Genomic DNA, 25,279 nt, shown 5'->3' with positions numbered 1-25,279 from the left:
CCGAGCAGCGGCGGTCGTGATGAGGTCGTGAAGCGAAGTGCGAAAGTAATTAGTCTTATCCGCCGCGGCGCGATCGTGACGCAACGAGTGACACGAGACTCTTTATCTCTCCCTCGTTTTCCGACCCTCGAATAGGTAATAGGTGTACACAACTCTTCTTCCCCCCGGGTCCCCCACCGAGCCGTCAGTCATCTTTTCTCATTCACGCTTTCGGTAGACGCAGGCTTGCGTCTGCTTCATTAGCGACTCCTTTTCCCACGCGATGCGTGGGCGGTGTCTCGCTCGGGGACGGAGGCAATCCTTTTCGTTCGCAGTGCGCGACGTTCTCGTCGATTCCGCGTCCCAATTGCGTTTTCGTCTAATTATCATCGACGCGACTCGCCCGCCCGGCTCGGGAAAGTCGTGCGCGTGCGCACGGGGTTTTTGCGAATTGATACAAGTAACGCGGATCGAGGTCAACCGGCTGGGATAAACGCGGCGATTTCATCCAGTCCGAATGACGATGCGATCGTCATCGCGAAAATTACAACGTACCATTGGTCGTCCACAATATCGTTCGGTTGACGAGCACCGCGGCGAGCGAACGCCGTTGTTCCGGACGAATGTGCGCGGTAATTCGCGTCGGCGAACTTCGTCATTAGGCGGAACTTAATAACACGGGAGGCATTCGTAATATCGTATTAGATATCGTAAGATAAGCCGGGATTACGTCGGCCGCAGAAACTTCACACCGCGATGAATAAAGGCCGTAATAGGGGCTGTCGGAACGATTCGCAACAATTTCCACAAAGTGACGCGGATATTAATTAAGAAGGACAAGTCGGGATTACAACGATTCACGGGGGGAGATTCCGCTTCGCGTTATCGTAAGCGATTTAATCGCCCGATTAATTTTACCATTCGAGTAAACGCGAACGACGCGGTTGTCTGATTTTACCATTTCTTTCGCTCGAACGCGCCCTGTATTGTTTAATATCTCAATTTCGTATCTCATTAACTTCGACGTCGGTATTTATTTTCTCGGCGCCGAATGCTTCCCCTGAAGATCTCTCCTCGTTTCCGATGAGAAATTCCATCCTTCGGCAGGTGCGATCTATCATTTTCGATATCACAAATACACGAATCACGTTCGCAGCGAACGGTAATGTAAATTCCGCGGTAGAAACGGTCGCGATAACTCATGGTCGGCTGACACTGGTCATTGAATATTGGAGTTTACCATATCTGATGGTACGGAATTACAAAGGTTCACAAATTCCATCTTGAATTTTCACGATCACACGTGCCTTCGGCGTTTGCCGTACGTGAAGTACGCGATATTGCGAAAACTTCCTAATATTTGCGGCCAGCTTTCAACACGGTGTGCTCGCAGACGGTTGACGGTTGACAAACTGACGCTTCTTCCCGAAAATCCTCTTCGTTTCTCTTCTTTTCCCCTCTTTCCCTATCCTCCGTCTTCCTCGCTGTCTGTACGCGCGAAATAATGAACACTCTGCAACGCGCCCGTCGCTCCCTTCGTAACTTTGCGTTTCATTTCGCGAGTTGACACGCAGCTATTTGTCTCTCCGATCGAATTAAATCCGCCGGAATAAACGGGCCGGCAAAGCGTGATCGCCGGATAATGTTTGACGAGGATTATAGTGATTGGTACCGAAATTTTAACGAACGAAAGGGTCTATGAATGTTTGAGAGAAACGGCAGTGCAACGACGGTGGTGTAGCTTAGAAATAATTGTAAAAGTAACGACGATTGTATACCTGAATATCTTAGATTACGAATTTGCAAAATTACATACAGCAAAGCTTCCGGATCAGTTCAATCCTTAAAATCGTCTGATTGATTAATCTCTGATTATTATATACGGTAATGTCATATTTTCTCTACGCCACAAATCCTGGGAGATTTCCCCGGATTTTCCACAGACTCGTATTTCTGTACTCCTATTTCGGAGTTTTGGAATTCGGAAGTTTTCGCGTACAATTCAAACGCGTACATCTATCGAGCATCACATGCTTGGAATTTTATATCTGTAAACTTCAATACTCCGTCAGGCCCCTTGCCTCGTGCGAGCATTCCCAACATTTTTAGCATTCCGCGAACTATGCGTTCTTGTAAATTACAAACTCGTCACAAAGCTTCTTGTACCCACTCCCACTTGCGCTCGCCCTTATCAGCCCTCCCTTTTTTGTACCTTTCACTCGTTAAATTTTCGTGTCTTTGGATTTTCGAATCGCCTTATCTTTAACTTCGAAAAGTCTGCTAACCGCAAATGGTACATGGTTAAAGTTTACAGTTTTTTTTTTCACGTCAAATTTCAGCGACGGGTAAGATAAGTTTTCAAGTTGAGAATAATTTTTTCCACCCGTACATGGAAACTTCAGAGAGACACAGATTTGCCGAATCCCTTTTCTCTTTATCTCACTGGATAATTATAATAACGGAAGCAATATAAGGAATTTTCCACTGTTTTCACCGTTTTTACGTTACAATCACGTAGCCGTAGGTCGGAAATACGAAACGCGTTAAATTAATTAAGCACGTTAAAACCAATTATTACCAATTAATCCGAGCTAATTAGCATTCATTAAAAAACATGGCGTTTTTTACGCTGAATTGTAATTCTTGAAATTTCGAGGTATAATTAGCAAGCGGCCGTACAATGGGCGCACAACCTGCATAATTTTAATTCGTGCCGAACCCAATTTCCCGGAGACGCAGCTAAGGCACTTCGCGCGCTTGCTTGCATTGTCGCGGTTTGTCCTCTTCGCTGCACTTCCCAACTGCAGTTTCTCACAGTCGCCAAGCACGTAGTGCCGGCACTACGTCCGATTTGCTCTATTTGTCTTTCTATGCGCACGACTCCGCGTTTGATGTACGAGTAAAATTTGTCACGGAAAGTGCCGATACGTTCATACTTCGGTTCCGTCGGCCACTTCCGGCGAATCTCTCTTGGTCATTAAGTTTTACACCGCTCGTTCCTCACATTTATCACACGGATCGAAGACACTTTAGACGGTAAAAGGAGACTCGAAGGCTCGTCGTATTTTGGGGAAATTATTTTTTCATCAAAGCGGTCGCACGTGACGGGATTAAAAAGGACCCGGATTACTCACGAGTCTTTTATTTCCGGTACTCTTACAGCCTCTCTTTCACGTCCTGTCTTTAATTAATCCTAAACCATATTGAACTTTAAAATGGCCCTTTGAGCGGATACTACGGGCGTAATGCACTCATTAACAGTTGATAATTTTTTGCGATTTCAACGTCGCGAGATGGCTCAATAAGACTCTCCAACGATTTATCAATTTTTCATCGCTGCGATCGCGCATTCTTTTTATTCGATTTTTCGTCGCTTTTCCAATTAAATTTCGTCTCGGTTAGATCGTTACATCGCGCTAATGAAGTTTTTACATGAAAGCATAAAATCGTGCCATCGATTAACGAGAGCTCGATAAATAATTCCTGCGCGCACGTGTGTGTGTGTGTGTCCATGTTCTCTGCTCCATCAGGATCATCCACGCACTTGACATAATAATTTAATCTATTTCCTTTCATTTCCGCCACCAGAGCAACCGACCCAGTTATAACCGCAAACCCTATTTAGTTACGTCATGACGCTGACGTCGCGGCATGTGATTTAGGAACCGACGGCTATTGTCCGCGAGACAGAACCAGGTCGATTTGCAGTAATTTCATTTGTATTGACGACAGGACATCCTATGATGAAAGTTAGTAAAACTTAATCTCCCATAGTATCTAGCGTGAGTACATGCTGCTCGCACCGCAGGGATTTGACTTGACTATGTGTGTCGGAGCAAAGCCCAATTCACAACACGGTTTACAACATTCCATTTAATTGTCAATTAACTGTGACTGGATGGACGGGTTAATGTTCATAAAAATAAATATTAATATACATAAAAAAATCATTAAGTCGACGTTAAAAGGTCAGGTAATAAAAAAACAACGTTTGAGAGTTCGGAAAACCCTTTGACGCGCATTATCTTTCCACGATGCATTATTATCTTCTCGTGGATAATATTATTGCGCTAAACATCGGAGCAAAGCTCAATTCACAACACGGTTCACAACACTCGATTTACGCCAATTAACCGTGACTGGATGGACGGGTTAATATTCATAAAAATGAATATTGATATTCATAAAAAAAGTCATTAAGTCGATATTAAAAGGTCAGAGAGTAAAAAACGACGTTTGAAAGTTCGGAAAACCTTTTGTTGCGCATTATCTTTCCACGATACATTATCTTCTCGCGGATAATATTATTGCGCTAAACATCGGAGTGATGGGACTCTTATTGGCCTGAATTTTTTTATGTACTTTAATGCTACAGAACTTTCGCGAATATTTGAAAATTCAAATAAATCATGAAATGCGGATAGACTAATCGCGATATACTAATTAAAATGGATTGCTCCAACATTATTTCCCCCAGATCAAATATAGCATAAAATATTGTGTAAACACCAATAAAGATTTAAATTTGGATTCAGTAACAAGGTTAAAGGGAAGTGAAAGAAAAGTTGATATATTCAAAATAAAACTCGGGTTCTCAAAAGTATTATTAAAGAAACAAATATCAGCACTGGTAACACTTAAGAACGGTGTTCGTAGTTGTATATTAATTACGATTTTCGATTGGAAATATAATTAATTATCAATTCGTATTCATGGGCCGGCATTGATCAGCAGTTTGGATGAGTGTTTCTTGTTGTATTTAAAACAAATGCTACAAATTAACGAATAATCAGAGATTCATAAAGTTTTGATTATTTATCAAACGACGAAACGGACTACGAATGCCATTCTTAAAGTAGATTTTAAGCTTCAACTCGGGATGCTCCTTTATTTCCGGTGACTTTGCCAAACGTTCGTTAAAATCGAAGATATCCTCCGTATAATACGTCACTTTACACACCTGGGAATACGTAATATTTCGCTAACCGCAGCATCCTGCGTCCTCCAATCTGGTTTCCCTATTCAACATCATGTTCCTGAATGTTCCGTGGTTCCAGCCACTCACTGGCACTGACACTCGCGCAAATACGACTCGGTCTGAGAAACGTGTGTTAACTAACGCGATGTCGACTCGTTTGAATATTTCAATAACCGACGAAATACTTTGATCAACCGACGGGAAGTATAAACAATACACCAATATACTTCGTATCGCGATATGTATGTCGCTTATCGGCTCGAGATATAATGTCACGGATAAATACGCGTCACACGAGAGTTATAAAACAACTGGCACTTTTAAAATTAACCCCACCAGTCGCGAAACGTTATCGCATTCACACCTAGAAACAAAGCATATTCGGTGTCCGAAGACTCATAGCCATCAAAGCTCTCAAAATATTCCGAATCTGAGGGTAATTAAATTATCAAATAATCAATTTGTCAAATTATCAACACTGTTATACGCACGACACGTATCAAAAGTGTCGTGCTCGTAATATTCAATCAACGATCGTGTAGACATTAATTAACGCTGCATTTCCGATCGATTCGTACTTTTTTCTGACACCACTTAGCGCCTGACAATGATGACAATCAGGAGCTTATTCCTGAGCAGATTATAAGACGCAAGATGAAATGGCAGTCGGCAACGAGGTTTACAATTTTTTTCTTTTTTTAATCTCAAGTCCTATCAAAATTTCTAACGTCAATAAGAAATAATAAGGAAATTAAACAAGAAAAACAAGAAAGTTTGTCGTATTATTTACTTATTAATCTTCCTTAGATTATTTAATATTTACTTATCGTAATACTTGATCTGCAATTAAATAAGTTATGTAATGAATAAATTGCTTATAGAAATTAAGAATGAAGAAAATTTAAATGTAGAATATTGTGAGATAATAAAATATTAAATAATTCTTAAATCAGTAATTTTGTTAACAGAAAAATTCGACTATTTCGACCAAAATTTCGGAATAGTTAGCAACATTTTAAGAAAGTATCTGAGAAATTTCCATTTATTAGCAATGTTCATTTATATGAACGATTCTAATTAAAGCTATATATAGTTTTAAAAAAAGGATACTGCAAGCATTTACAATTTAGTTTGTAAATCTTGGCTGTGCAACTTTTATACGTTAAACGCAAATCGAGTGCCAAGAAAGTGTTGCTCCGCGAAACGTGCAGATGGTTCCCGCACGGAGCTCAATTTATCCAAGGAAATTTTCGTCGAGGTATCCCCAGGATAACTAAGGAACAACGGTCCATGATAGCATCGAGTTTTATCGGGACATGCAGTATACAGCCGAAATAAGCAAGCGAACGAAACGACGCGAATTTTTCTTCATAGGACTCTTGCGAGTAGTTTATTTCACGGGGATCGCGACACAGCTTCGTTTCTCAAGGCTGTGTCGTTGTGCGAAAGGGTGCGAAGTATCCGTGATTTCCGAAGGTAAGGAAAAAAGAAGGAAAAAAAAAGAAGAAGATACAAACGCGAAGTCACTCATCTCTCTAATAAGTCATCGCGTGAGTAGCAATCACGAAACTCGTTTCGCCCACGTGCGATTTCCATCGCGCGTTTCCCAGCTGCGTCCTTTATCAACGAAAAGCAATTCGTTATGAGAACGCTTTGTGCGAACACGATGTAGCAATCTCGTGGGGATCTCACGACAATTCTGGGAACGAGCACCGTCACGCTTTGCAAAGCCATTATTATTAAAGGCATTATTACGATATAGAAAAATATTTCCTTGCGTTTTAAATATCGTAAAGCTCGTAATCTAAATGCAAAGCTGCGAACGTAACTGCAAATTACACAGACTCCTCGACTACGAGATTGCGAGTATCTTTTTTCTTTTCAAATAACGGATCAATCGTCTTATCGCGCATATCGAAGGTGTTTATAGATAACCATCTATAAACTACCGCATAACGATGCGATCCAGCTCTCTCTTTCTCTCTCTCTAACGACTAACTCGGGATAAAAGTGCATGGAGAAAAAAAGCCGATCGATCGATTCGCGTCTCCTCTCGAGCGCGACCTCGCGCACAGCTAGAGTGGCCCGAGTAGCCGCGCCACAAAAAGCGGCTTGTAGCCACCACCTTCGCGACGTCAATAAATATTTACCTTGTTTTCATCCGTCGTTGTCGGCACGGTCGTAATCGTAAGTGCGAGGCCGCGATCGATGGATATGCAGGAATCGCATCTCTCGCAGGACAGGAAGAGCGTCCTCGTTCGGCGAGGACCGACCCTGGCGCGCGATAAATATTTACGGACGGTTCCCACTTCAGAGTACGGAATCCGGCGCCATTGTACGTAATATCCGCACGGAACAGAGGGGGAGGGAGGGGAGAATCACGACGGGCTCGTCCACCGCGCGATTCAGATTCATCGCAGATGTAATTTCCATCGATACATATTTATCGCCCGCACCGCCCTCTCGGACAAATCGCGGCGATAATGGAATTACCGGGGTTGAGCTGCAAAACGACGTCTACGATATGCTCTCTCCCTCTCTCTCTCACACACACACACACACGCACGCCCTTTCCTTCTCATCCTCTCCTCTCCCGTTCGCGTGATATTTCGCTTTGGATTTTTCCATCGTGCGCGTGTTATCGCGTGACGATGCGTCGGTAGGGCCCGGCTCGATTCCCGCGAGTTGAGCCCTTCAAGTTAATTTATATACCAGAGTATATAATTAATGTTTGGGAAAATAATTTATAGAAAAAACACGGAGTATCCTCCACGGCAAGGTGAAAATAAATTTCGCGCAATGGACGGACGCAGGGAGAGCATTAGTCTGTGTGTGTCTATGTGTGTGTATATCACGCCCTAATTTCTACTCTCGCGCAGCCCTTAATTGGGCTGCTGGCAACATTGATGACGAGGGTCGAGACCCTATTTCATAAGGGTCAATCGGATAGTCCCATTTATTTCGCGGTTTTTGCCACAGCTTTGTGTGTGTGCGCGCAACATACCGCTATACTATCGCAGTCGCTGATACGCTATAAAAAGATATATCTTCAAATAATCCGGCTGGCGGCGGAATATCGACGATCCGAGTAAGCGGGCGGTACACGCGGGTGTATCGTCCAAGCGGAAACGTCGACTGTGAATTCCCGTTCGGCGGTGCACGCGTTAAAACGAGTTGCGTCGGCGGTCGGCTCATCGAGTCAGAAGTGGCGAGAGTGTCGGGAGTTGTTGCATTTAATCAGCTTTGCGGAAGACGTTATCCAATCGTTTCTCACCGCCGCTTCCGCGCGGATAACTGACCAAAGCAGCCCGTCGTTGCAGTTGCAAGCCAAGTTCGGAAACTCCACGGGAACGCCGGGTATGCGAACAACCGTATCGCGGAGCTTATTTTGCCGAGAAAGCAGACATGATAGTCGTGCGATCCTGTCGCGGGCGTGAAGGGAGAAAACTCGCGGGCGAAGGGAAACCGACTCGACCCGAGATCGCCGGGAATTCCGAAGTCTCGCTTCCCCGTTCCTTGTAACTTCTTTAACGCTTCCCGGCTCAAAGTTTCCGACCGGGATCGCGCACAAAGTAAACCGCGCTCGCCTTCCTTCGCACTTCGTCGGCGCATTCGCGTTGTTTTACGCAAAAATTTCAATTAAAATTTCCAATATTATCAAAAGCGTCTCGTCTTGATATCATTTTCCAACTTCCGAGGCCAAATATTTTAGTTGGCCGCTCGGAAAATGCGAATTCCATTAAGATACGTGTCTATCCGACCGCGTGACTTTAATTCCGCTCCGTTTTAAAGGGACACGTGCGATGTATTTTACGCTCGAAGAAGAGATCTCGTAAAGATGCTTGAAGTGGGTGATTGAAGTGAGAGAATCTATTCTACCACTTTATGCAATGATTATCAGTCTGCGAGCCCGAATCTGGAGATCATAAACGGCCGAATCTATCACGTAAAACGTTCCTCAAGTTGAGTGCGCACTTGGCGGTTGTGAGGGTAAAGCATATTATTGATTCCATAAAGGGAACAAATGTCCAGAAGGCCGAAGGAAGGAAAGAAGGAAGGAAGTAATGCGCGATCATGCGTCCTGAACGTTTCCCTCCATCAAATTTCTATCTCCGGCACTCTCCCTCTCTCTTTCGCCCTCTGGCAGGGCTGTCGAATCATAAATTTTTCCCTTGTAGAACCGCGCGGTCTGTTTTACGTCAAACATATCGAATCTTTCATCACCAATATAAAATAACGCGATTTCCGCGTAATTTAACGAAATAAACGCGACAGAGTTCGCGCGCACTCAACTGCACCGATTCGCGCGAAAACAATCGGAAAATACGAGGATGTTGGCTGTTGAATTCATCGGAAGATCGCTGTTTCATCTCCCGCAAGCACGATAGTAAATCGGCACACTCTTGTCAATTAATTAAATAATATAACGAAATACATACGAAATGCACGGAATATCCTTTCAAAATGCGGATCTGATTTCTCCCCTTCTCCTTTCCCGAATATGAAAGACGTAATATTTCTATTCGCAAATTTTCGAGCCTTCAATCACGAGCGCGATGTTGAAAAAAATCCTATCGATCGACTTCTATCTATGCGGACTTTTTTCCAAGACATCTCTCTGCCGTAAGTCGCAAAAAGTCTGGCGACTCGCCAAGAATATATATTATTAGCGCGCCTTTTTCCGGCGTTAAAACATTTTCAGGTAATTATCGCGAGAAGGATAACGTAATATCCTCGTGATAAATAGCATCGTTCGAAGGAAACGCTGGCTCACTTGATTCATGTATGATCTGACGAACTCCATGCTCTGGTCCAAGGCGTAAGTGTCGCTGCTGCAAGAGTCGAGGATGAGAGCGCCCAGCGTTGTATTCGGCAGGAGCTCCGCATCAGCATTAATCTCGTCCAGTACGTACAACATGGCTTCCAATCGTTGCATGCCCTTCTCTTCCTTGACGGCTCCGCACGGCGATTGACCGATGGAGCCTGCGACCTAGATAAATAAATGCATGTCGGTTAATATTTCGAGTCCTGCGCGCTTTTAATCAACGTCAATCAGACGAGCATCGGCGTAATTTCACAAATAGGCTGAGTGGACACTAACGTGGGTGCCCTTGACAAGGCTCACAAGGCCCAGTCAGGGTCCCAGTTAGACGGATTTACAAAACTGAAGTTGCACGAGCGTTACATTCTTGAGTAGGGCCTGGATAGAAGCGGGGGAAAAATCGTGCGGGGTTTTGCCAGCGCTCGTTTGAAATTCCTACCCGGGAAGAAGGAATCATCCGGTGTCGTGCAAATGACAAATTTCGAAACGCTTAATTCGCGTCTGTTGCGGGAGAAAGACGGATAATTAGCCTCTCCTTGCTGCTCGTGTTATCTTTTGAATTGAGCGCGCGTATACACGAGCGATCTGCACGCACAACAACGACGCTCATAGGAAAATTAACGCGATCCAAAGTTCCCGAGGCAACAATGCCGGCTCGGTATTATCTCAGGAGCGATGGCGCAAAGGCTGAAGGAGGCGGAACGTTCAATTTCAACGGATTAATGCCGTACTTTTCCCAAAAGCGGTTCTCCCAAGGTTCGCGCAACATCTCGGTTACAATGCGGCGCGTGTAACCGCGGACCCCACCGCGGGCTTACCGGGACCGAAGGGATCAAATTATAGGGACCCCTTGAATCCTCTCGAACGTTCCGCGCTACTCCGTGGATGCCCGGCTCAACGCTGTTGACGTCGAGCTCAAGGAGTATGAGGAAAGTTATGGATACAGCACAATACTCTGTAAATCCGTGCGGCGATGTTCCGTGTCGAGGGATACCGTCAACCCGAAAAATACACAGTTCGGCCAAACACGCTCGTAAATCCCGGCGACAAGCTCGCGCGCGAGTCCCCGTCGTTGATTTTAATGTTTGCGAAATCAGACGAACCGGTCGGCCATCGTGATTCGTTGCCGAGGAAATCGCGAAACTCTCTAGGAACGAGGGCTTTTAATTTCGACAACCAGGAACCTGTTTTGATCAAAACAAGGGTTACATGGAAGGAGGGAGAAACGAAAGCATCCCGTTATATATTTTGACTGTTGCGAGAACGATCCATTATGTTTTTCGCTTCGAATTTTCTTCCGGCTCGCGTATTTCACATTTCAATAATCTTGAAAACCAGGCTGTTCATTAATGAAGTTAACTCCGTTCATCGATATACTGCGATCTATTCATATTCATATTTATTATGAACAGAAATATTTATAATTGCGATATGTAATAACAGTGCATCGATAATCGTTGTGTGCGTTTGTGTGTTAAATGTTGCATGTTGGTAAATAAATATATATATATATATATATATATAAATGTTGTCGATTGAACTTTATATCGGTGAGATAATGCCGTCGAAAACAAACATCAACGAAATATTCGTCAGTAATTTCGGTGAGCTCGCGCCGCGTCCGAGTTTCCTCGCGAAAAACGGAAAACCGATGTTAACGTAGTTATCGGAAGAGTCTTGACGCCGCTGCCGTCCGCCGAAACTCATCCGGAAAAACTAATCACCCGTAAGAATGGGTCGCCCGTTACTCAGCAGTCACTATATCGCGCGACAAGAACAACCGGCAGAAGAGGAAAGTTGTCCGTCTCGGTGGAAGTTCGGTGAACGGCGGTTATTTTGCACGAACTACTTGCGCGACAGCGATAAATCAGCTCGAAGTTTTCGATATTATTCCACCTATAGCGGGCTGGAGGTAACATTTCACAGGCGTGTTTACCTCGCACTTCGCGCAACGATCGAAGCAGCGGTCGTGCTTGACAAAAACGCAAAGGAAAAGAATCCGAAACCGGGAAAAATCCAAGCGCGACGATAACAAGAGAGGTTTTTGCGAGTAAATTTTTTCGGGGAAGTACTACGCGATACAAACCGATTCGCTCGTATTCACGTTTCAGAATCGCTTCCTTCCGTATACCGCGGGAAAAACGCAATCGTTATCGATCGCAGCGCGCTTAAATTCCATTTCGAGACGGATTTAATCGGCGAGATATTTCGCGTGTATATTGAAAATCAAATCACACATTTTCATCGTTGGGTTCGTTTGATTTTTACACACATATTCTTCAAATCGATCGAGATATTTCTTTCTGCAAAAAATACCACGCGAAGATTCGGGAGGTTTCGTCCGCAAAACAATCACGCGTACACCACGCATACGGCGAACCGCGGCAAAAATGCGCACCGTACAATGTGTGCGTCTCTCTGTTATTTTTCATTTATTTAAAATAAATATATCACACTCGGCATGCGCATGACGAGCGCACGCGCGCTCCGAGCTTCGCAGTCGGCGCTGCGTCAAATTTTTCATATGAAAATCCTGGTAAATCAATTTTTAACAGACAAAAATTCGAACATCCTTTCCAATTCAACTTTTACAATTGCAGAACCGTTCGCTCATGTGTTTTTTCGCTACCTTTCCTTTTCAATATGTGCTTTTTCAGGGGAAAATCCCGCGACGATACGACACTCGATATGTACACGGCACTTAGATGAGGTTTCGATGTTTCGCCCTATCTGCGAGCCGTGCATGGACGTGACGTCAAAGCCGGAGACCCAAGGCTTGTTACGTCAAACTTGTACATGTGTGTGTGTGTTGCGTAACATACATGCCGGGCAATTTCGAAAGCTGGCTTATTTTCCGTGCGCGAACGTAATAAGGCATCTCTCACCAAGTATCGAATATTAAATATACGTGACCCAGTGACGTTTATGGCGGTTGAATAAATAAAAAAGAAAAATCGCAGGATAAATAAAAATAAGTAGAACGAGGTTACGTGTGACTGATGTAATCATTGGCTTCTCTTGGTTTATCTACTGTTACTCATTGATTAAAAATACCATTTTTTTTTAAATAAGCATACGTTTCACGTTCGTCCATATAATATACAATGCAATCCCGACTAACAAAAAAGCGATTTTAATTTAGGCTCGGGGCTTCACCGTACCGTCCGCTTTTTTTGGCAAATTGCGTACGGGGGAGAGAGAGATAAAATTCAAAATATACGTATAATTCCGTTAATTGAGTGCTCCAGTTGTACTCATAAATAGCAACGCAACTTGTCACGAGCGTTACAATAAATGTACGTCGTAAAAAACGAAGGAGCTTCCCTTTAACAAGTGAAAGCGAAACGTGCCTTCGCTCACGAATCGCTAATTGATATGTATCTTTCGATTTTCTTTGCACTTTAACGCCCATCACAAAAAGCTCCCGTCGTTAGTCAATATTAAAGGATATGTCTCGACAAGAATAATGAACGGAAATGTTTATTTGTTCGCCGGCGACGTTGCATCTTTACTCGGGATATTCGTTATTTCCAAGTGGACGAGGTTGAAAGACGAGAGCGTGATTTTCGCGAGGCAATTTGAGACGAAAGAGCGCAGGATATAAAGAGATAAGGGTGCAGCTTCGCGGAGGATACGAGTGCGTACTGCGATCAGGATGTGCGCACATTGAGTCGCTCCGAATGAAAGAGAGAGAGAGAGAGAGAGAGAGAGATAGTATGAGGGAGAAAGGAGATTTCGTACTAATTTAATGTATGCCCAGAAAATAAAATGTAAACTCTGCGAATACATAACAATGCCACTCACGAAAAGAGTAAGAAATGATACGTCGCGTTCCGTGATGGTCGTTCTAATCAATTTGCTATAGAAATGAAAGCTATCATTGATATAGATGGATTAGAGCATTGAAATTCTGGGCAAATTCGGGGCATGACTTGTAAGAATACATTATACAGGGTGTCAAAAATTTTTCAATACATCCGTCTGCAGATAAAACGAGTTAAATTGAACAGGAAAGTCATACACCATTTTGCAAAATTCGCAATAATTTGTGAAAAATTAATTAATCAACTTGAGCGAATGAACACATGCGCTGAGAAAAAGAAATTGAAATTTTCTGAAGTAAATGTTTCTTTTACCATTCTTTTTACCATTTTCTTGGATATTTATTGGTTAGAAAAAGTTTGACTGTGATAACGGAATATATATTTTTGTGAAATATACCTAAGTTTTCTTATTAATTGGTTTATTTGCTAGAAATAAAATTTTATTTCGTTATTTTTATTTAAATAAACGTTTATTTCTGTGAAATAAACGTAAATAAATCTTATATTTCACAAATAAATTTTTAAGTCTTTTTTCTGAGGTGTGGGAAACAGTAGGCCGGACTCTATAAGTATGTTTAAAGAAAGATGGCTTCGAGTTTGTAAAAAAAATGGCTTACTTCTTAAGAGCTTCTAGCGACGATGAAAATCAGCTGCCGCATGTGGTATCCCGTGTCCAATGATCTGGTAGCTTTAAGCGAAGCAACGCAGCGAGCAGCAGGCAGCAGCTGATTCTCATCGTTACTAAAAGTTTCTAAGAAACAAACCATTTTCCTTATAAACCGGAAGCCTCTTTTCTTTGTACACGCCTGCGAAGTCCGGTCTAGCTTCCCGTATTGAGTTCATTCGCTCAGATTGATTAATTAATTCCTCACTAACTATTGCGAATTTTTCAAAATGGTACATGATTTTCCTGTTCAGTTTGGCTCATTCTGTTTGCATACCGCGAATATATCGAAACTTTTCGGACACCTTGTATAAGTGAAAAAGAAATAAAAAAGTAACCACGTACGCGTGAAATGTTAATAGCACTGTTAGAAAAAGATGAGGATGTATCAGCATCAAGATTCAAACGTGACTTCAAGTCTTCATCGCAAAAACCCAGAAAAAGAGAGAGGAGGGAAATTGTATAAGAAAATATAATGTGAGAGAGGAAGAAGAAAGTATACATTTTCGCGCAGATATCATGGAACGCATAGACATGTATTACTTGCACGTATTCGTAAGATTGATCAAAAGACGAATGCTCGGATTTATTTATTGAACGCAAACGGCAAACTTTGCAATGCCGCGCGAAAATGATAGAAGCGCGACTTATCGCGACGGAATTTACCTGCTCGTGCATCGGAAAGATCCCGCCGAGGATAATATCACCGCCGATACGTATCAACTTCGAACTGTCCTCGCTTCTGCTCTTCATGTTGTAACACTCGCTCGTGATCAGGAAGCACCACATCCACGGCAGAATCCTGCGCAGACTCATCTTGACCATTGGGGCTAAAGTGTCCAGCGGCTCGCGGTTGACACCTCGCTGAAACATCAAATAAAATATACACTCTTAACCATGTATCGCCAAATCGAGATACGTGCCTCGAAAGGTCCGTGATTACGTAGGGTTTTTATTTCAACGTGTACCTCCAACTTTGGCGATACATGATTAAAAGTGTAAATTTCATCAATATTTGGAAAGATATGACATTTCTTATATATAAATAAGATTAAATACAATTACCCATCTAGATAAACAGATAGATGAGAGAATAAGCTTATATTTACTTTAAATATAGATAAAAAATAGAAATCTTTATGTAGTTACAAATTTTTTATACTTTAGATATAGGATAAGCTTCAGATGTAACGAAATATATTTACTATATTATTTAAATATATTAACGTTATCGAGACAAATTGCTTAATTTTGGTATTTATTTTTCTTCATCTTCGTAATACTTATAATCAGGAATGTGGCAATGCACTATCAAACTATTTAGGGACATTAAAGGATGTAGAAAAATTTGATTTTATAATGTTTGACAATCCATTTTCACATTTTCTTTCTTCCCTTCTAACGTATTTTTCTATTAAAAACAACAAAAATTAAAATTATTTATATCTTTGAGAAAATGAAAGTATTTAATTTAATACACTGAAAATCCGATTTTCCCTTATATAAAATTTCAAGTAATTTAATTGATATTATGTTCGAATATTAACGATTCATTATACGAATCTCTCGTCTCTTGAACTTACGTATCGGTATTGCTACTTTCTTACATTTTCATGTACGACGGCGGGGAATCAAATCGCGAATCCTTACATAACCCGTCCGCATTAAACTAACATGAGGATGTTCGAAACATCAAAGAGAATATTGGATTAACGTGTTCGGAATTACGTTCCATTTTTCCGAAGAAAACAAGATCGAATGTTGCAACGGCATTTTACCTCGATCGAACGGGATAAATTGACTGTACGGTGTAAATAAATTTATCCGCAATGATTGAATTCTCCTCGCTCCTCTTACGATCTGATTTATTAGCGTTGTCGGCAATAAGGCGTGTAAAGGCCGCTTTGAAGCGATTTGTAAGGGATGCTTTGTATCAAAAGTTTCAATATCCGACGAACGACGTCGTCGTATATAATACTTCGCTTGTTCGCTGAAAATATGACTTTATGGCGAAGGCGGATAGATCGCACACGGTATGTCATATATAAACTATACATGAAGATGTAAATGTAACATATATTATGTATTCGCTATATCTTTGTCTATTTTTAAAGTCGATGCGAGTGACGATTCGTCAAACTGTAAAACTTTTTCCGTTTTTTTTTTTACAACGATCTCGGTTCGGTAGGGTACGTTAAAACTTTTGTGTTCAAAATTTGAATCTTTCTTCGTCTATTATCACATATTTTTCTTCTTTGATAATCCGAATATATTAACCATTATTTTATTATTTAAATGATTTCCGATGATTTCTTATAAGCAAAAATATTTTGTGTTTCCTTTTTCCTTTTATAAATTAATTTTATCACAAAGATGTTGATACAGAATGTGAATTCCGTTAAAATTTACGAAAAGATAGAGGGATATGAGTGATAGTCCTATATAAAATAACCTCGTAAAAATAAAGAGGTATATAAACATGCTTATCGTTTCGAACAATTACTCAACTACTCGTTAGTGTTTTCCAATGTATAGAGTAAATTGTTATCGAGATAGAAAAGAGGTTTTAGGTAAGAACAATGGCTTTTCTTCGGATAAAAGTTATACTGATATAGAATCACTTCGGATGTTTCGAGCTACAAAGGCGCTTAAGCCGGACACTATTCTTCTTTTTCTCTAATCCGATCTAATTCGGCTTAGGAGTGTTACCGTCGCATCAGGATCAAAGTAATTCGCCCTTCGCCCCTTCTTTCTTAATTACTTCGTTGCCTGTTGTCGTAATACGGCCTTGCGTCTTTATCGTTCAATTTTCTTCGTACGCGCGATTTTTACCACCGAGTTCTTTTGGGTGATTGTCTTTGCTTTAACCTCCTCCACTTGTGCCTCATTATATTATCGGGAAACAAAAAGTATCGTTCGTTAACGCGTTTTTTATCTCCCCTTTCTCTCCTCTTCCTTTTCACTTCTACATTTTGACACTAGCCGTTGGTGATTTTACGTATTCTGAAGCTCTTGATAAACGCGTCATTTTCCCCCGAGGGAAAGTTACTGATTGCGAGTCTAAATTCACATCTACAATTTAATTTGCAGCGAATAGTGAGAGGAAAGGATGAAAAACCCTAGCGAGACTTTGTTAAAACAAAATTTCATTCTCGCTCACGTTTTTACGGCGTGTTTTGGTTTCCTAATGTTTCCAACCTCGTCTTCCGAAGCGGCCATTTGAGGCTGAAATTTTGCAATTTCATTCGGGGCTTTTCGATTAATTCAAGATCTCCACGGAGTCGTCGTTGTCGTCGTTGTCATCGTGAGTAAATTTACCGCAAGATTCTTTGTATTTAACGTTTAAACGACGACGACGATGTTTAAATGGGAAATTTCGCGCGGGAGTATCACGTAGACAACGAGATAATTTCTCGCATTCTTATCTCGCGATTGGATTTGCTCCCCTAGGATTACTGTTTCACGTGATGAAGTGTTTGAAGGCGATATGAGCGCAATCGCTTTGGACATATTTCAGTCGCGCTTTGAATATATAAACGTAGATTTCACGATGCGCCATGTAATTCGTGAAACGTCAGCCTTCGGGTATGCATGAAGTTTATAATTGAATTTGTGCTCGCAATGGTTTGTTTTCCAACTCGTAATATATTTACGCAGTTTATTCGATACTAGTCATTCTATCGACAGGATAGAAAGTAATATCCGTTTTAACGGGTCGCCGGTCCTCCGGCTCTTGAAAAATTCGATCTCGTCGGCGATCTTATGCTGATTGTATCGAAATAGCTGTATCGGTGTCATATCAGAGTCACTAAAAAAGAAATTATTTATTTGTAATCGATAACAATGGAATATACGATTCCGAAACGACGAAGATTTTCTCGCTATTAAAGAATAATCAGCGATACTCAAAATTAATATCTTATGTATAAAAAAAGCAGATTCACATTGTTTATCACAACGTGGCGATTAAAGTGCTCGTACGTTGCCGATTAAAGTGCTCGATTTGAAATTCCACGAAACTTTTTAAGAGTCAAAAATATCCGAGGATTGTGATTGTGTAATACGTAGTATAGTGTAATACGTAATAGAATTTATAATTGTTTCCAGAGATGCTTATGAGGTCGGTTCGATTTTTTGCAAACCTCTCTGTGGCGTTATCTCGACGGTCCACATTCGAGAGGGTGCATGCAGCACGCTAAACACTCAACGCCTCGACTGAGATTGAACGGCATTGTATCGAACATGCCGGAATTCAGCAAGGCGTTCCATCGGCACCGGAAGAGTCTCATGAATATAGAACGTCGATGCGGCCTGCGGCGGTGATCGCCGCGCGAATAATTCCGCGTAATTCCAATATCGAAGCGTCGGTATTTTATCGGAATCGACGGGGAATATTCGGACCTCTCTTTCTCTTCACGTAAATGACAGTGGTGTCGTGTATGTACGTGCGATTTTGGCGAAGAAAGAAGCTTCGTCACCGACGATGGTACGGTTTACGTTTTACGACTTCACCAGCAAGTGCTCGTCGAGAAGTACTCTTCGAAAATGTTACGAAAGATAGTCTCTTTTTCTCTCTCTTCCTCGGTTTTTTCTTCTCTCTCTCTCTCTCTCTCTCCCGAGCGAAGATATCGTTTTATTCCAGCGGAAGAGCCGACTCAAAATAATGTGCCGGCTATCTTTAGCAGGCGGGTGGGAAAGCGAATTCGTCGCCGGATAAAGGGGCGCAACGCAAAGGAATACAAACGAGTTTGAACGTCAAATAAAAGAGTGATCGATCGATCACCGGCTACCCGTTCACGATTAAATGCGGATTGATTGCGCGGAGCACAATGAAATTTTCGCGATAACGAAATACGATCGATGCCAGACAATCCGAGCTCATTTTTTCAAATATTAGACGGACATATAACCGATATTTTAAAGATATTCTCTAATATTCTGAAATGTTGGCAAATATTTCACTTTATCTCATATACAACGGTATATTTTAAATTATTCCCGATGTCAGAATAAAAATTCGGGATGCGAAAAGAACAGTTTATACAATGGGCAGTAAAAAGAAATCTATTTTGGGGAAATTTTTCGGCGAAGCATTACGTCGAAAAGAGAAGTTAAAAAAGGCGTTCTTTAAAAAGTAGTTTGATTAATTCAAATATTAATTCACGCGACTTTATAATTAGACCCGAGGGAATCGAAGTTACAGCGAAGGGGAGAAAATCGGGCGCATTAGCTATCCTTCCTATTAATAAATAATTTAACTCATCTTACCGCTCCTCCGACACTCGAAGATTATCGAAACGTTTAGGCACAAATTAGTAAACAATAAAAATTACTATCATGTGACAATATTTGAAATAGAATAAATGTATACTTTAGAAGTTTTTAGTAATCTAATAAGATCGAGGACATTTGAACAGACACAATGGTTCATGTGTCTTTTAATATATTTTATATTTATTATTTTGGTTTATATTATTTCCACTTATTTATTTCTTCGAGTAACAATTATTCACAACAGTTGCTTCCGATTTCATCGATTCGTAGCTTTCCACAGCTCTCTTTTTAGTTGTAACTTTCCGTTCCATCGTATCTTCCGCTTACCATCGCGAGAACATAATCGGTCGGAGATATCTAAGACAGTCGAGCTTTCTCGGGAAAATCTCTTCCGGTTACTTATATCAAATTTCCCCACGCGCGCGCACCGATTCGCACTCGCCCAAAGATACGTTCGTCAGAGTAACTTCGGGCACGAAGGGCACAGCAGCGATAAAAGGAAAGCTCTGCCATCTTGGTGATGTTCGAATCATCGGGAGCGAAATTGAGATATCTACCCGTGCGTGTAATCCCTCGATACACTGACTCGACTGTATCTACGCCTTGCCTCGTCAGGACGCGGCTAGGTGCCGACTGTTTTCATTTCCAAGGTGAACCGTGCCGTACTCTAAAAGTCCTTAGATATTGCGAACTGTGGAAGCGGCAAACGGACTCCAATCATTTGTCTTGAGGACTTTAGTTCTCTCTCTCTCTCTCTCTCTCTCACTCATTCAATCTCTCTTCCAGCCACGTCCTTGCATTCGGGATAGTTTAAGCGTACGGAATATTCCAAATATTTTACCGCGCTTTGCACAGCATCTCAAAGGCGCTTCGGAAACTGACGGAATAGAATTCGATTACTTTTTTCTGCTACTTCTCTCGAGATATCATGTTAATGTTTTTGGATATTTATTATATATATTATATATATTTATTAATTTATTTAGCATGGCAATGGCATGATAATTTAATACAGGGTGCGGCGAAAGGTTTGCCCGAGTTTGAAAAATCCGTTGCTCACCAGATGGCGTGAGTAGGTTGTTGGGCAGGGTCTCATTAGGAAGGTTGTTCTCAACCGTTTTCAGTTAACATCATGATTTGGACTGGAGAACATCGTGGATTCGCTGTGCGCTCTTTTTTGGAAAATGGCCGTTCAGTCATTGCGACGCAGAGAGCAATGCGCTTGCGATTCCATATTCCGCGCCATGTTTCCGTACCTGATGGAAAAACAATCAAACGTTGGGTTTCTTCATTGGAAGAAACCGGATCCACAGTAAGAACTCATGCAGTTGGAAGACCCAGAACTGCAACAACACCAGAGAACGTGCAGTTAGTGAGGGTATCAGTGGAACGTTCGCCTAGGCGCTCTGCTCGGAGGCATGCAGTTGCACTGGGTTTGTCGGATCGTTCTGTCCGGAGAATTTTGCACGAAGAATTGTTTTTCCACCCGTACAAGATCATGCTTGTGCAAGAACTGAAACACGATGATTTTGTAAACCGTGTCAATCTGAGGGGTGATTTGGGGTGGCCAGCAAGATCGCCCGATTTGAGCATTTGTGACTTTTTCTTGTGGGGGTATCTGAAAGAAAAAGTCTTCAAGCATCGTCCCCATACCCTACAAGAACTGAAAAGGAGAATCATCGAAGAGGTGAACGCCATTCCGATTCAGATGTGCCAAAACGCAGCCCGAAGCTTCCAAAATCGGCTACATCAGTGCATTGCTACTGGAGGCCGCCATCTTGCAGATATCGTTTTTAAACGTTAATGTAAAAAAACTGTTTGAAGTACCAAAGGTAATAAAAAAATTTCCAATCCTCTACATTTAATAGTATTTTATTGATTGCTCTCCAAAATGAGGGCATACCTTTCGCCGCACCCTGTATAAGCAGTACTACTAGAAGAGTGTTGCATTGACAATTTAGTTATTTTGATGGCAATCGTGTGCATTCTAGGCACGTATAAAAGATATATCGTCTACTTTTGATTAATATGATGTATCTTGCATTCACATGCAACAAAAGTTGTAAAGTTAAAAAAGAAAATATATTGAAATACAAATCCACTGTCACACAAGTTAGGAAATAGAAATTGAAAAACGTATATATTCTTTCATGAGATGTAAAATATTTTTGGGAAAAGTAAAGTTTTACGTATAAAAATTATTCACAATTTATTAATAATATCATATCAAATATATATATATATATATTTATAATATTAATATGTAAAATTTATTATTAATTTTTAAAGTAAATGAGATGGAGAAACACGTGCATCGAAGCATTAAAGGTATATAAATGCGTTTGTAGGGAAAAATCTGAAATTCTCTGATAAACACCTGGAGTATAGAAACGGAAAGTTAAGGGGGTGGGAATTGCGTAGCCGGTGAAATCGAGCAATTTGTCACCGTCACGATGACCCGATGAAATTTCTCGAAAGGCGCATAACTCCTCACGCCGCTATCGTATGTTCGAGAAAAAATCTGGATAGCGATTATCGCGAAAGTAATCGAGATCAGCGGCGGTGAAGAGATAGAAATTCCCGGGCGATTTTTCAAGACTGACAGCGCACTCTGGAAATCCGATATGAATTTTCCGCGCATGCTCGATTTATTTTTAACTCTATCGATTAACCGGGGTACTTCTTATATTCCCTCCACGTATATTTTTACTTGAAAAAATTATCTTTTTTACTCTACAAACATTTTCTACAATTACCTCTCCGACTAAAATTTATCTTTGATTAAAATTATTTTAATTTAATTAGTTATTTACTCCGATTTAAATTATTTTAAATTACAAAATTTACGTAAAAATAAATATTGTACAACAGAGAGCGAACACGTCGAACGATTCATATAATATCTGCATTTTTATAAAAGATAAAAATAAAACAGTGGTGCTTTTCAGGAAAAGAATAACATTTGTGTTTTATGCATAGTACCGCCGGTAGTGCCAACTTCAAAGCTGCCTGGTGTTGGTTGTAAACCAACAGGTTGCCGGATGCAGGTTGGCTTTCCATTGTATACTTATTATTATATACGTACATAACTTTTTCATATCTCCAAACAAGCAATGCTGTTTCACGGCATTTTATATTTCGGAGGTAAACGGAAAGAAATGTTACATATTTAGAACAAAGCTATCTTTGCACTTGTCTCTTTGAACGATCAAATCGGTTCCATCGTTCCGAGGTAAAATTGATGTAAAGCAAGAGGCACAATTTTGTTGATATTATCGGCTATCGGCATGCTGTCAATAAACGTGTTTTTATGAGTTACATACATCCTTGCGGTAAAAATATAAAGGAGAGCGGTAAGGAACGTTTGTTTCTCGTGATAAATTCAGCCAACTCGCTTGAATGTCGTTTTATCGAAAGTATTAGCACAATTGTGTGGGCGTAATGCATTTTCACCTAATAATAAAGAAACGGAGAATGCCGAGCTGTAAAACAGCTGTGTCTTGCGGTAACTTCGACGATAAATCGTGACTCATGGAACGATCGAGGAACATCGATGTACATAACGCAATATCGAAGAAGTCTCACTATTGCAAAGTTCTTCGCGTATACACAGATAATAAATAAAAAATCCCGGAATCGGAAAAAATTTCTCTATCAATCTCGTAGGAAGCGTAAGTCGGTTGTTGTTATTACCTCGGATTATCACGGATTTCATTCGACGTTTCGTCCTTTATTCCAAGTTTCCCTCGCAGCCACCTACGTGTCGAAGGACCGAAACGTTTTTTTAATATAGCGCCGTGGTGTGCACGCTGACACGCCGGAAATTATTTGCGCGACACAGGACGTGCGCAACCGCCCGCGAGAGGAAGGAAACGCAGTGGTAAAAGAAAAATAGGCACGTGACGCGCTTAGCATGCCGAGGGAGCGAGGGATAGAGAACTGCTGGAGAGGCAGCGACACAATACATCGGGTCTGCATTACGCTGTAACGCCGTAACACGAGACTAAATTACATGAAAGCCACGTCGCGCCGAGGACGCGGGAGGTGTAACTCCAGGTATATCCCGTGCGGCTGTAATAAGGGCGAGGGATCGAAGGGATTGCGTTAGCTACGGTCTGTTATTTATGATCCCGCTATGACGCGATGCACGTGCGAGGGTACTCGCGACACGACGCGAGAATAAAAAGGACGCGTCGAGTTCGGCGGAAGGATCCCGAGATGGAGATTTGGAACGTCGTTTATTCCGAGAGGAGCCGGTGGTAAAGGGGGAGTCGAGATTTACGCAATCTCATAAATGACCTCTACGATGCGCTAAGTCGAGCCAAGTGCACTCCTCTAATCCGTGCTACCCCCCCCCCTTTCACGAGAGACGCGCGTATACGATCTGTGCATTAGCGGAACACAGCGAGTTAATTATCTGGAATATACGCGATAGCGGCTCGCATTTGCGCCGCAAAATACAAGACTGTGCGAGAGCGGCGCATCGACCGAACATGCGAGGCGCAACTCGCGAGCGAATGAGATAAAGTTAAAGCGAGATTAAAAACGATTACGAAGCGCGGGAATATCGGCGAATCGAAAGGTGGTAGCGAAGGAGGAAGATAGATGGCCGGAGAGTGGATGAAGCATCATGAACGCGGGATGTTCGATCGTCTCGCTCCATGTTGCGGAAAAATCCGACGAGGTTTCATCCGACGGACAACACAGGCTAAACACAAAAGGCCGCGCTTCTCTCGCGTTGCGAGCTTTTCGCACGTTCCGATTCACCGGCGAAAATTAATCGGTCGCGCCGGGTAAATCGCCAGCCGGGATTTCTACGTGAACGAGATCGCCGCCGCCAGCTGTTTGCGAAAAGAATTATGGCAAAATTAATATGTAGCGCTCCTCGAGAGCGCTCGTGCGAGCCGTTTATTTTGAGAACGATGTAAATCGGACGAAAGAGAGAGAGAGTACGAAGTTCTTGGTATTTTCGAGGCTAAATTTAGCCTCGATGCCGGTTATTTCGGTCGCGCATATGATATAAATGCGAAACGAGAATCAAAACTGCCGCGGTTAGAGTTACACGGGAGAGCGCCGGTCAATGAAATTAAGCGATACACCGTCAGAAATAACGCAGAATAGTATCTTACGACGACGAGATTTCGGGATTTCGCGCGAACGTTCACAAGCGGAAAAATTTTCCATCGTCGCTGCAACCTTCCTTTGTTAAGAAATCAATCAAGTGTAATAAGTGCTGATGAATCGAGCACATTAAATAGGTCGATGCGAAATAAAGCACATTTTTAGCGCCGTGGGATGTAGTACGGGTTTAAAGCGTGATAAGAAATACGTGAGATTTCGCGAAAACACTCACTTGGAAATTTTAACGCTCGAGTTACCGACGTCGCCCTCGACGTCACGGACGTCGGGGGGAAAAAAGGGCACGGAAAATCGATATGACGTTATTCCCGATGTGTTCAACCACCATCTTCTGCATCGCACCCTTCGTATGCGCGTGTCTCGCTTTCCCTCTTTTATTTTGCACTCCACTCTCCATCTTCCTCCCTCTTGACTCTCATCCGCATTTCTCCGCGGTTTTGCCTTTTTCTTTATGCCTGCCGATCTTCGCCCCTCCGGTAATCAACCCCTCTGGATATTAAACCTGATCCAGAAAGAGCCGAGAGAGCACGGCTTTCATCTCCTCATACGAGGTCAGCCATATCCGACGACATCCCCCGCGCCGTAATTCAAGGTAGATC

The 25,279-nt window shown here is 41.9% G+C and overlaps 1 protein-coding gene across 1 annotated transcript in view; it reads right to left on the bottom strand.

Moving 5' to 3' along the window:
- Positions 1-25,279, bottom strand: part of LOC106744446 (metabotropic glutamate receptor 8-like) — a 112,651-nt gene that overhangs the window by 72,790 nt on the left and 14,582 nt on the right. The window contains exons 3-4 of the mRNA XM_014619240.1: positions 14,934-15,131; positions 9,732-9,947 (exon numbers count right to left, since the gene is read on the bottom strand). Of these exons, the coding sequence (XP_014474726.1) occupies positions 9,732-9,947; positions 14,934-15,092 (375 nt within the window). The 5' untranslated portion in view covers positions 15,093-15,131. The remainder of the gene's footprint in view (positions 1-9,731; positions 9,948-14,933; positions 15,132-25,279) is intronic.

The sequence above is a fragment of the Dinoponera quadriceps genome, unplaced genomic scaffold (genome assembly GCF_001313825.1).
Source record: "Dinoponera quadriceps isolate SergipeBrazil2010 unplaced genomic scaffold, ASM131382v1 scaffold9, whole genome shotgun sequence".
NCBI lineage: Eukaryota > Metazoa > Arthropoda > Insecta > Hymenoptera > Formicidae > Dinoponera > Dinoponera quadriceps.
Note: the sequence above shows the minus strand (reverse complement) of the source record. Positions and strands in the feature narration are given on the sequence as shown.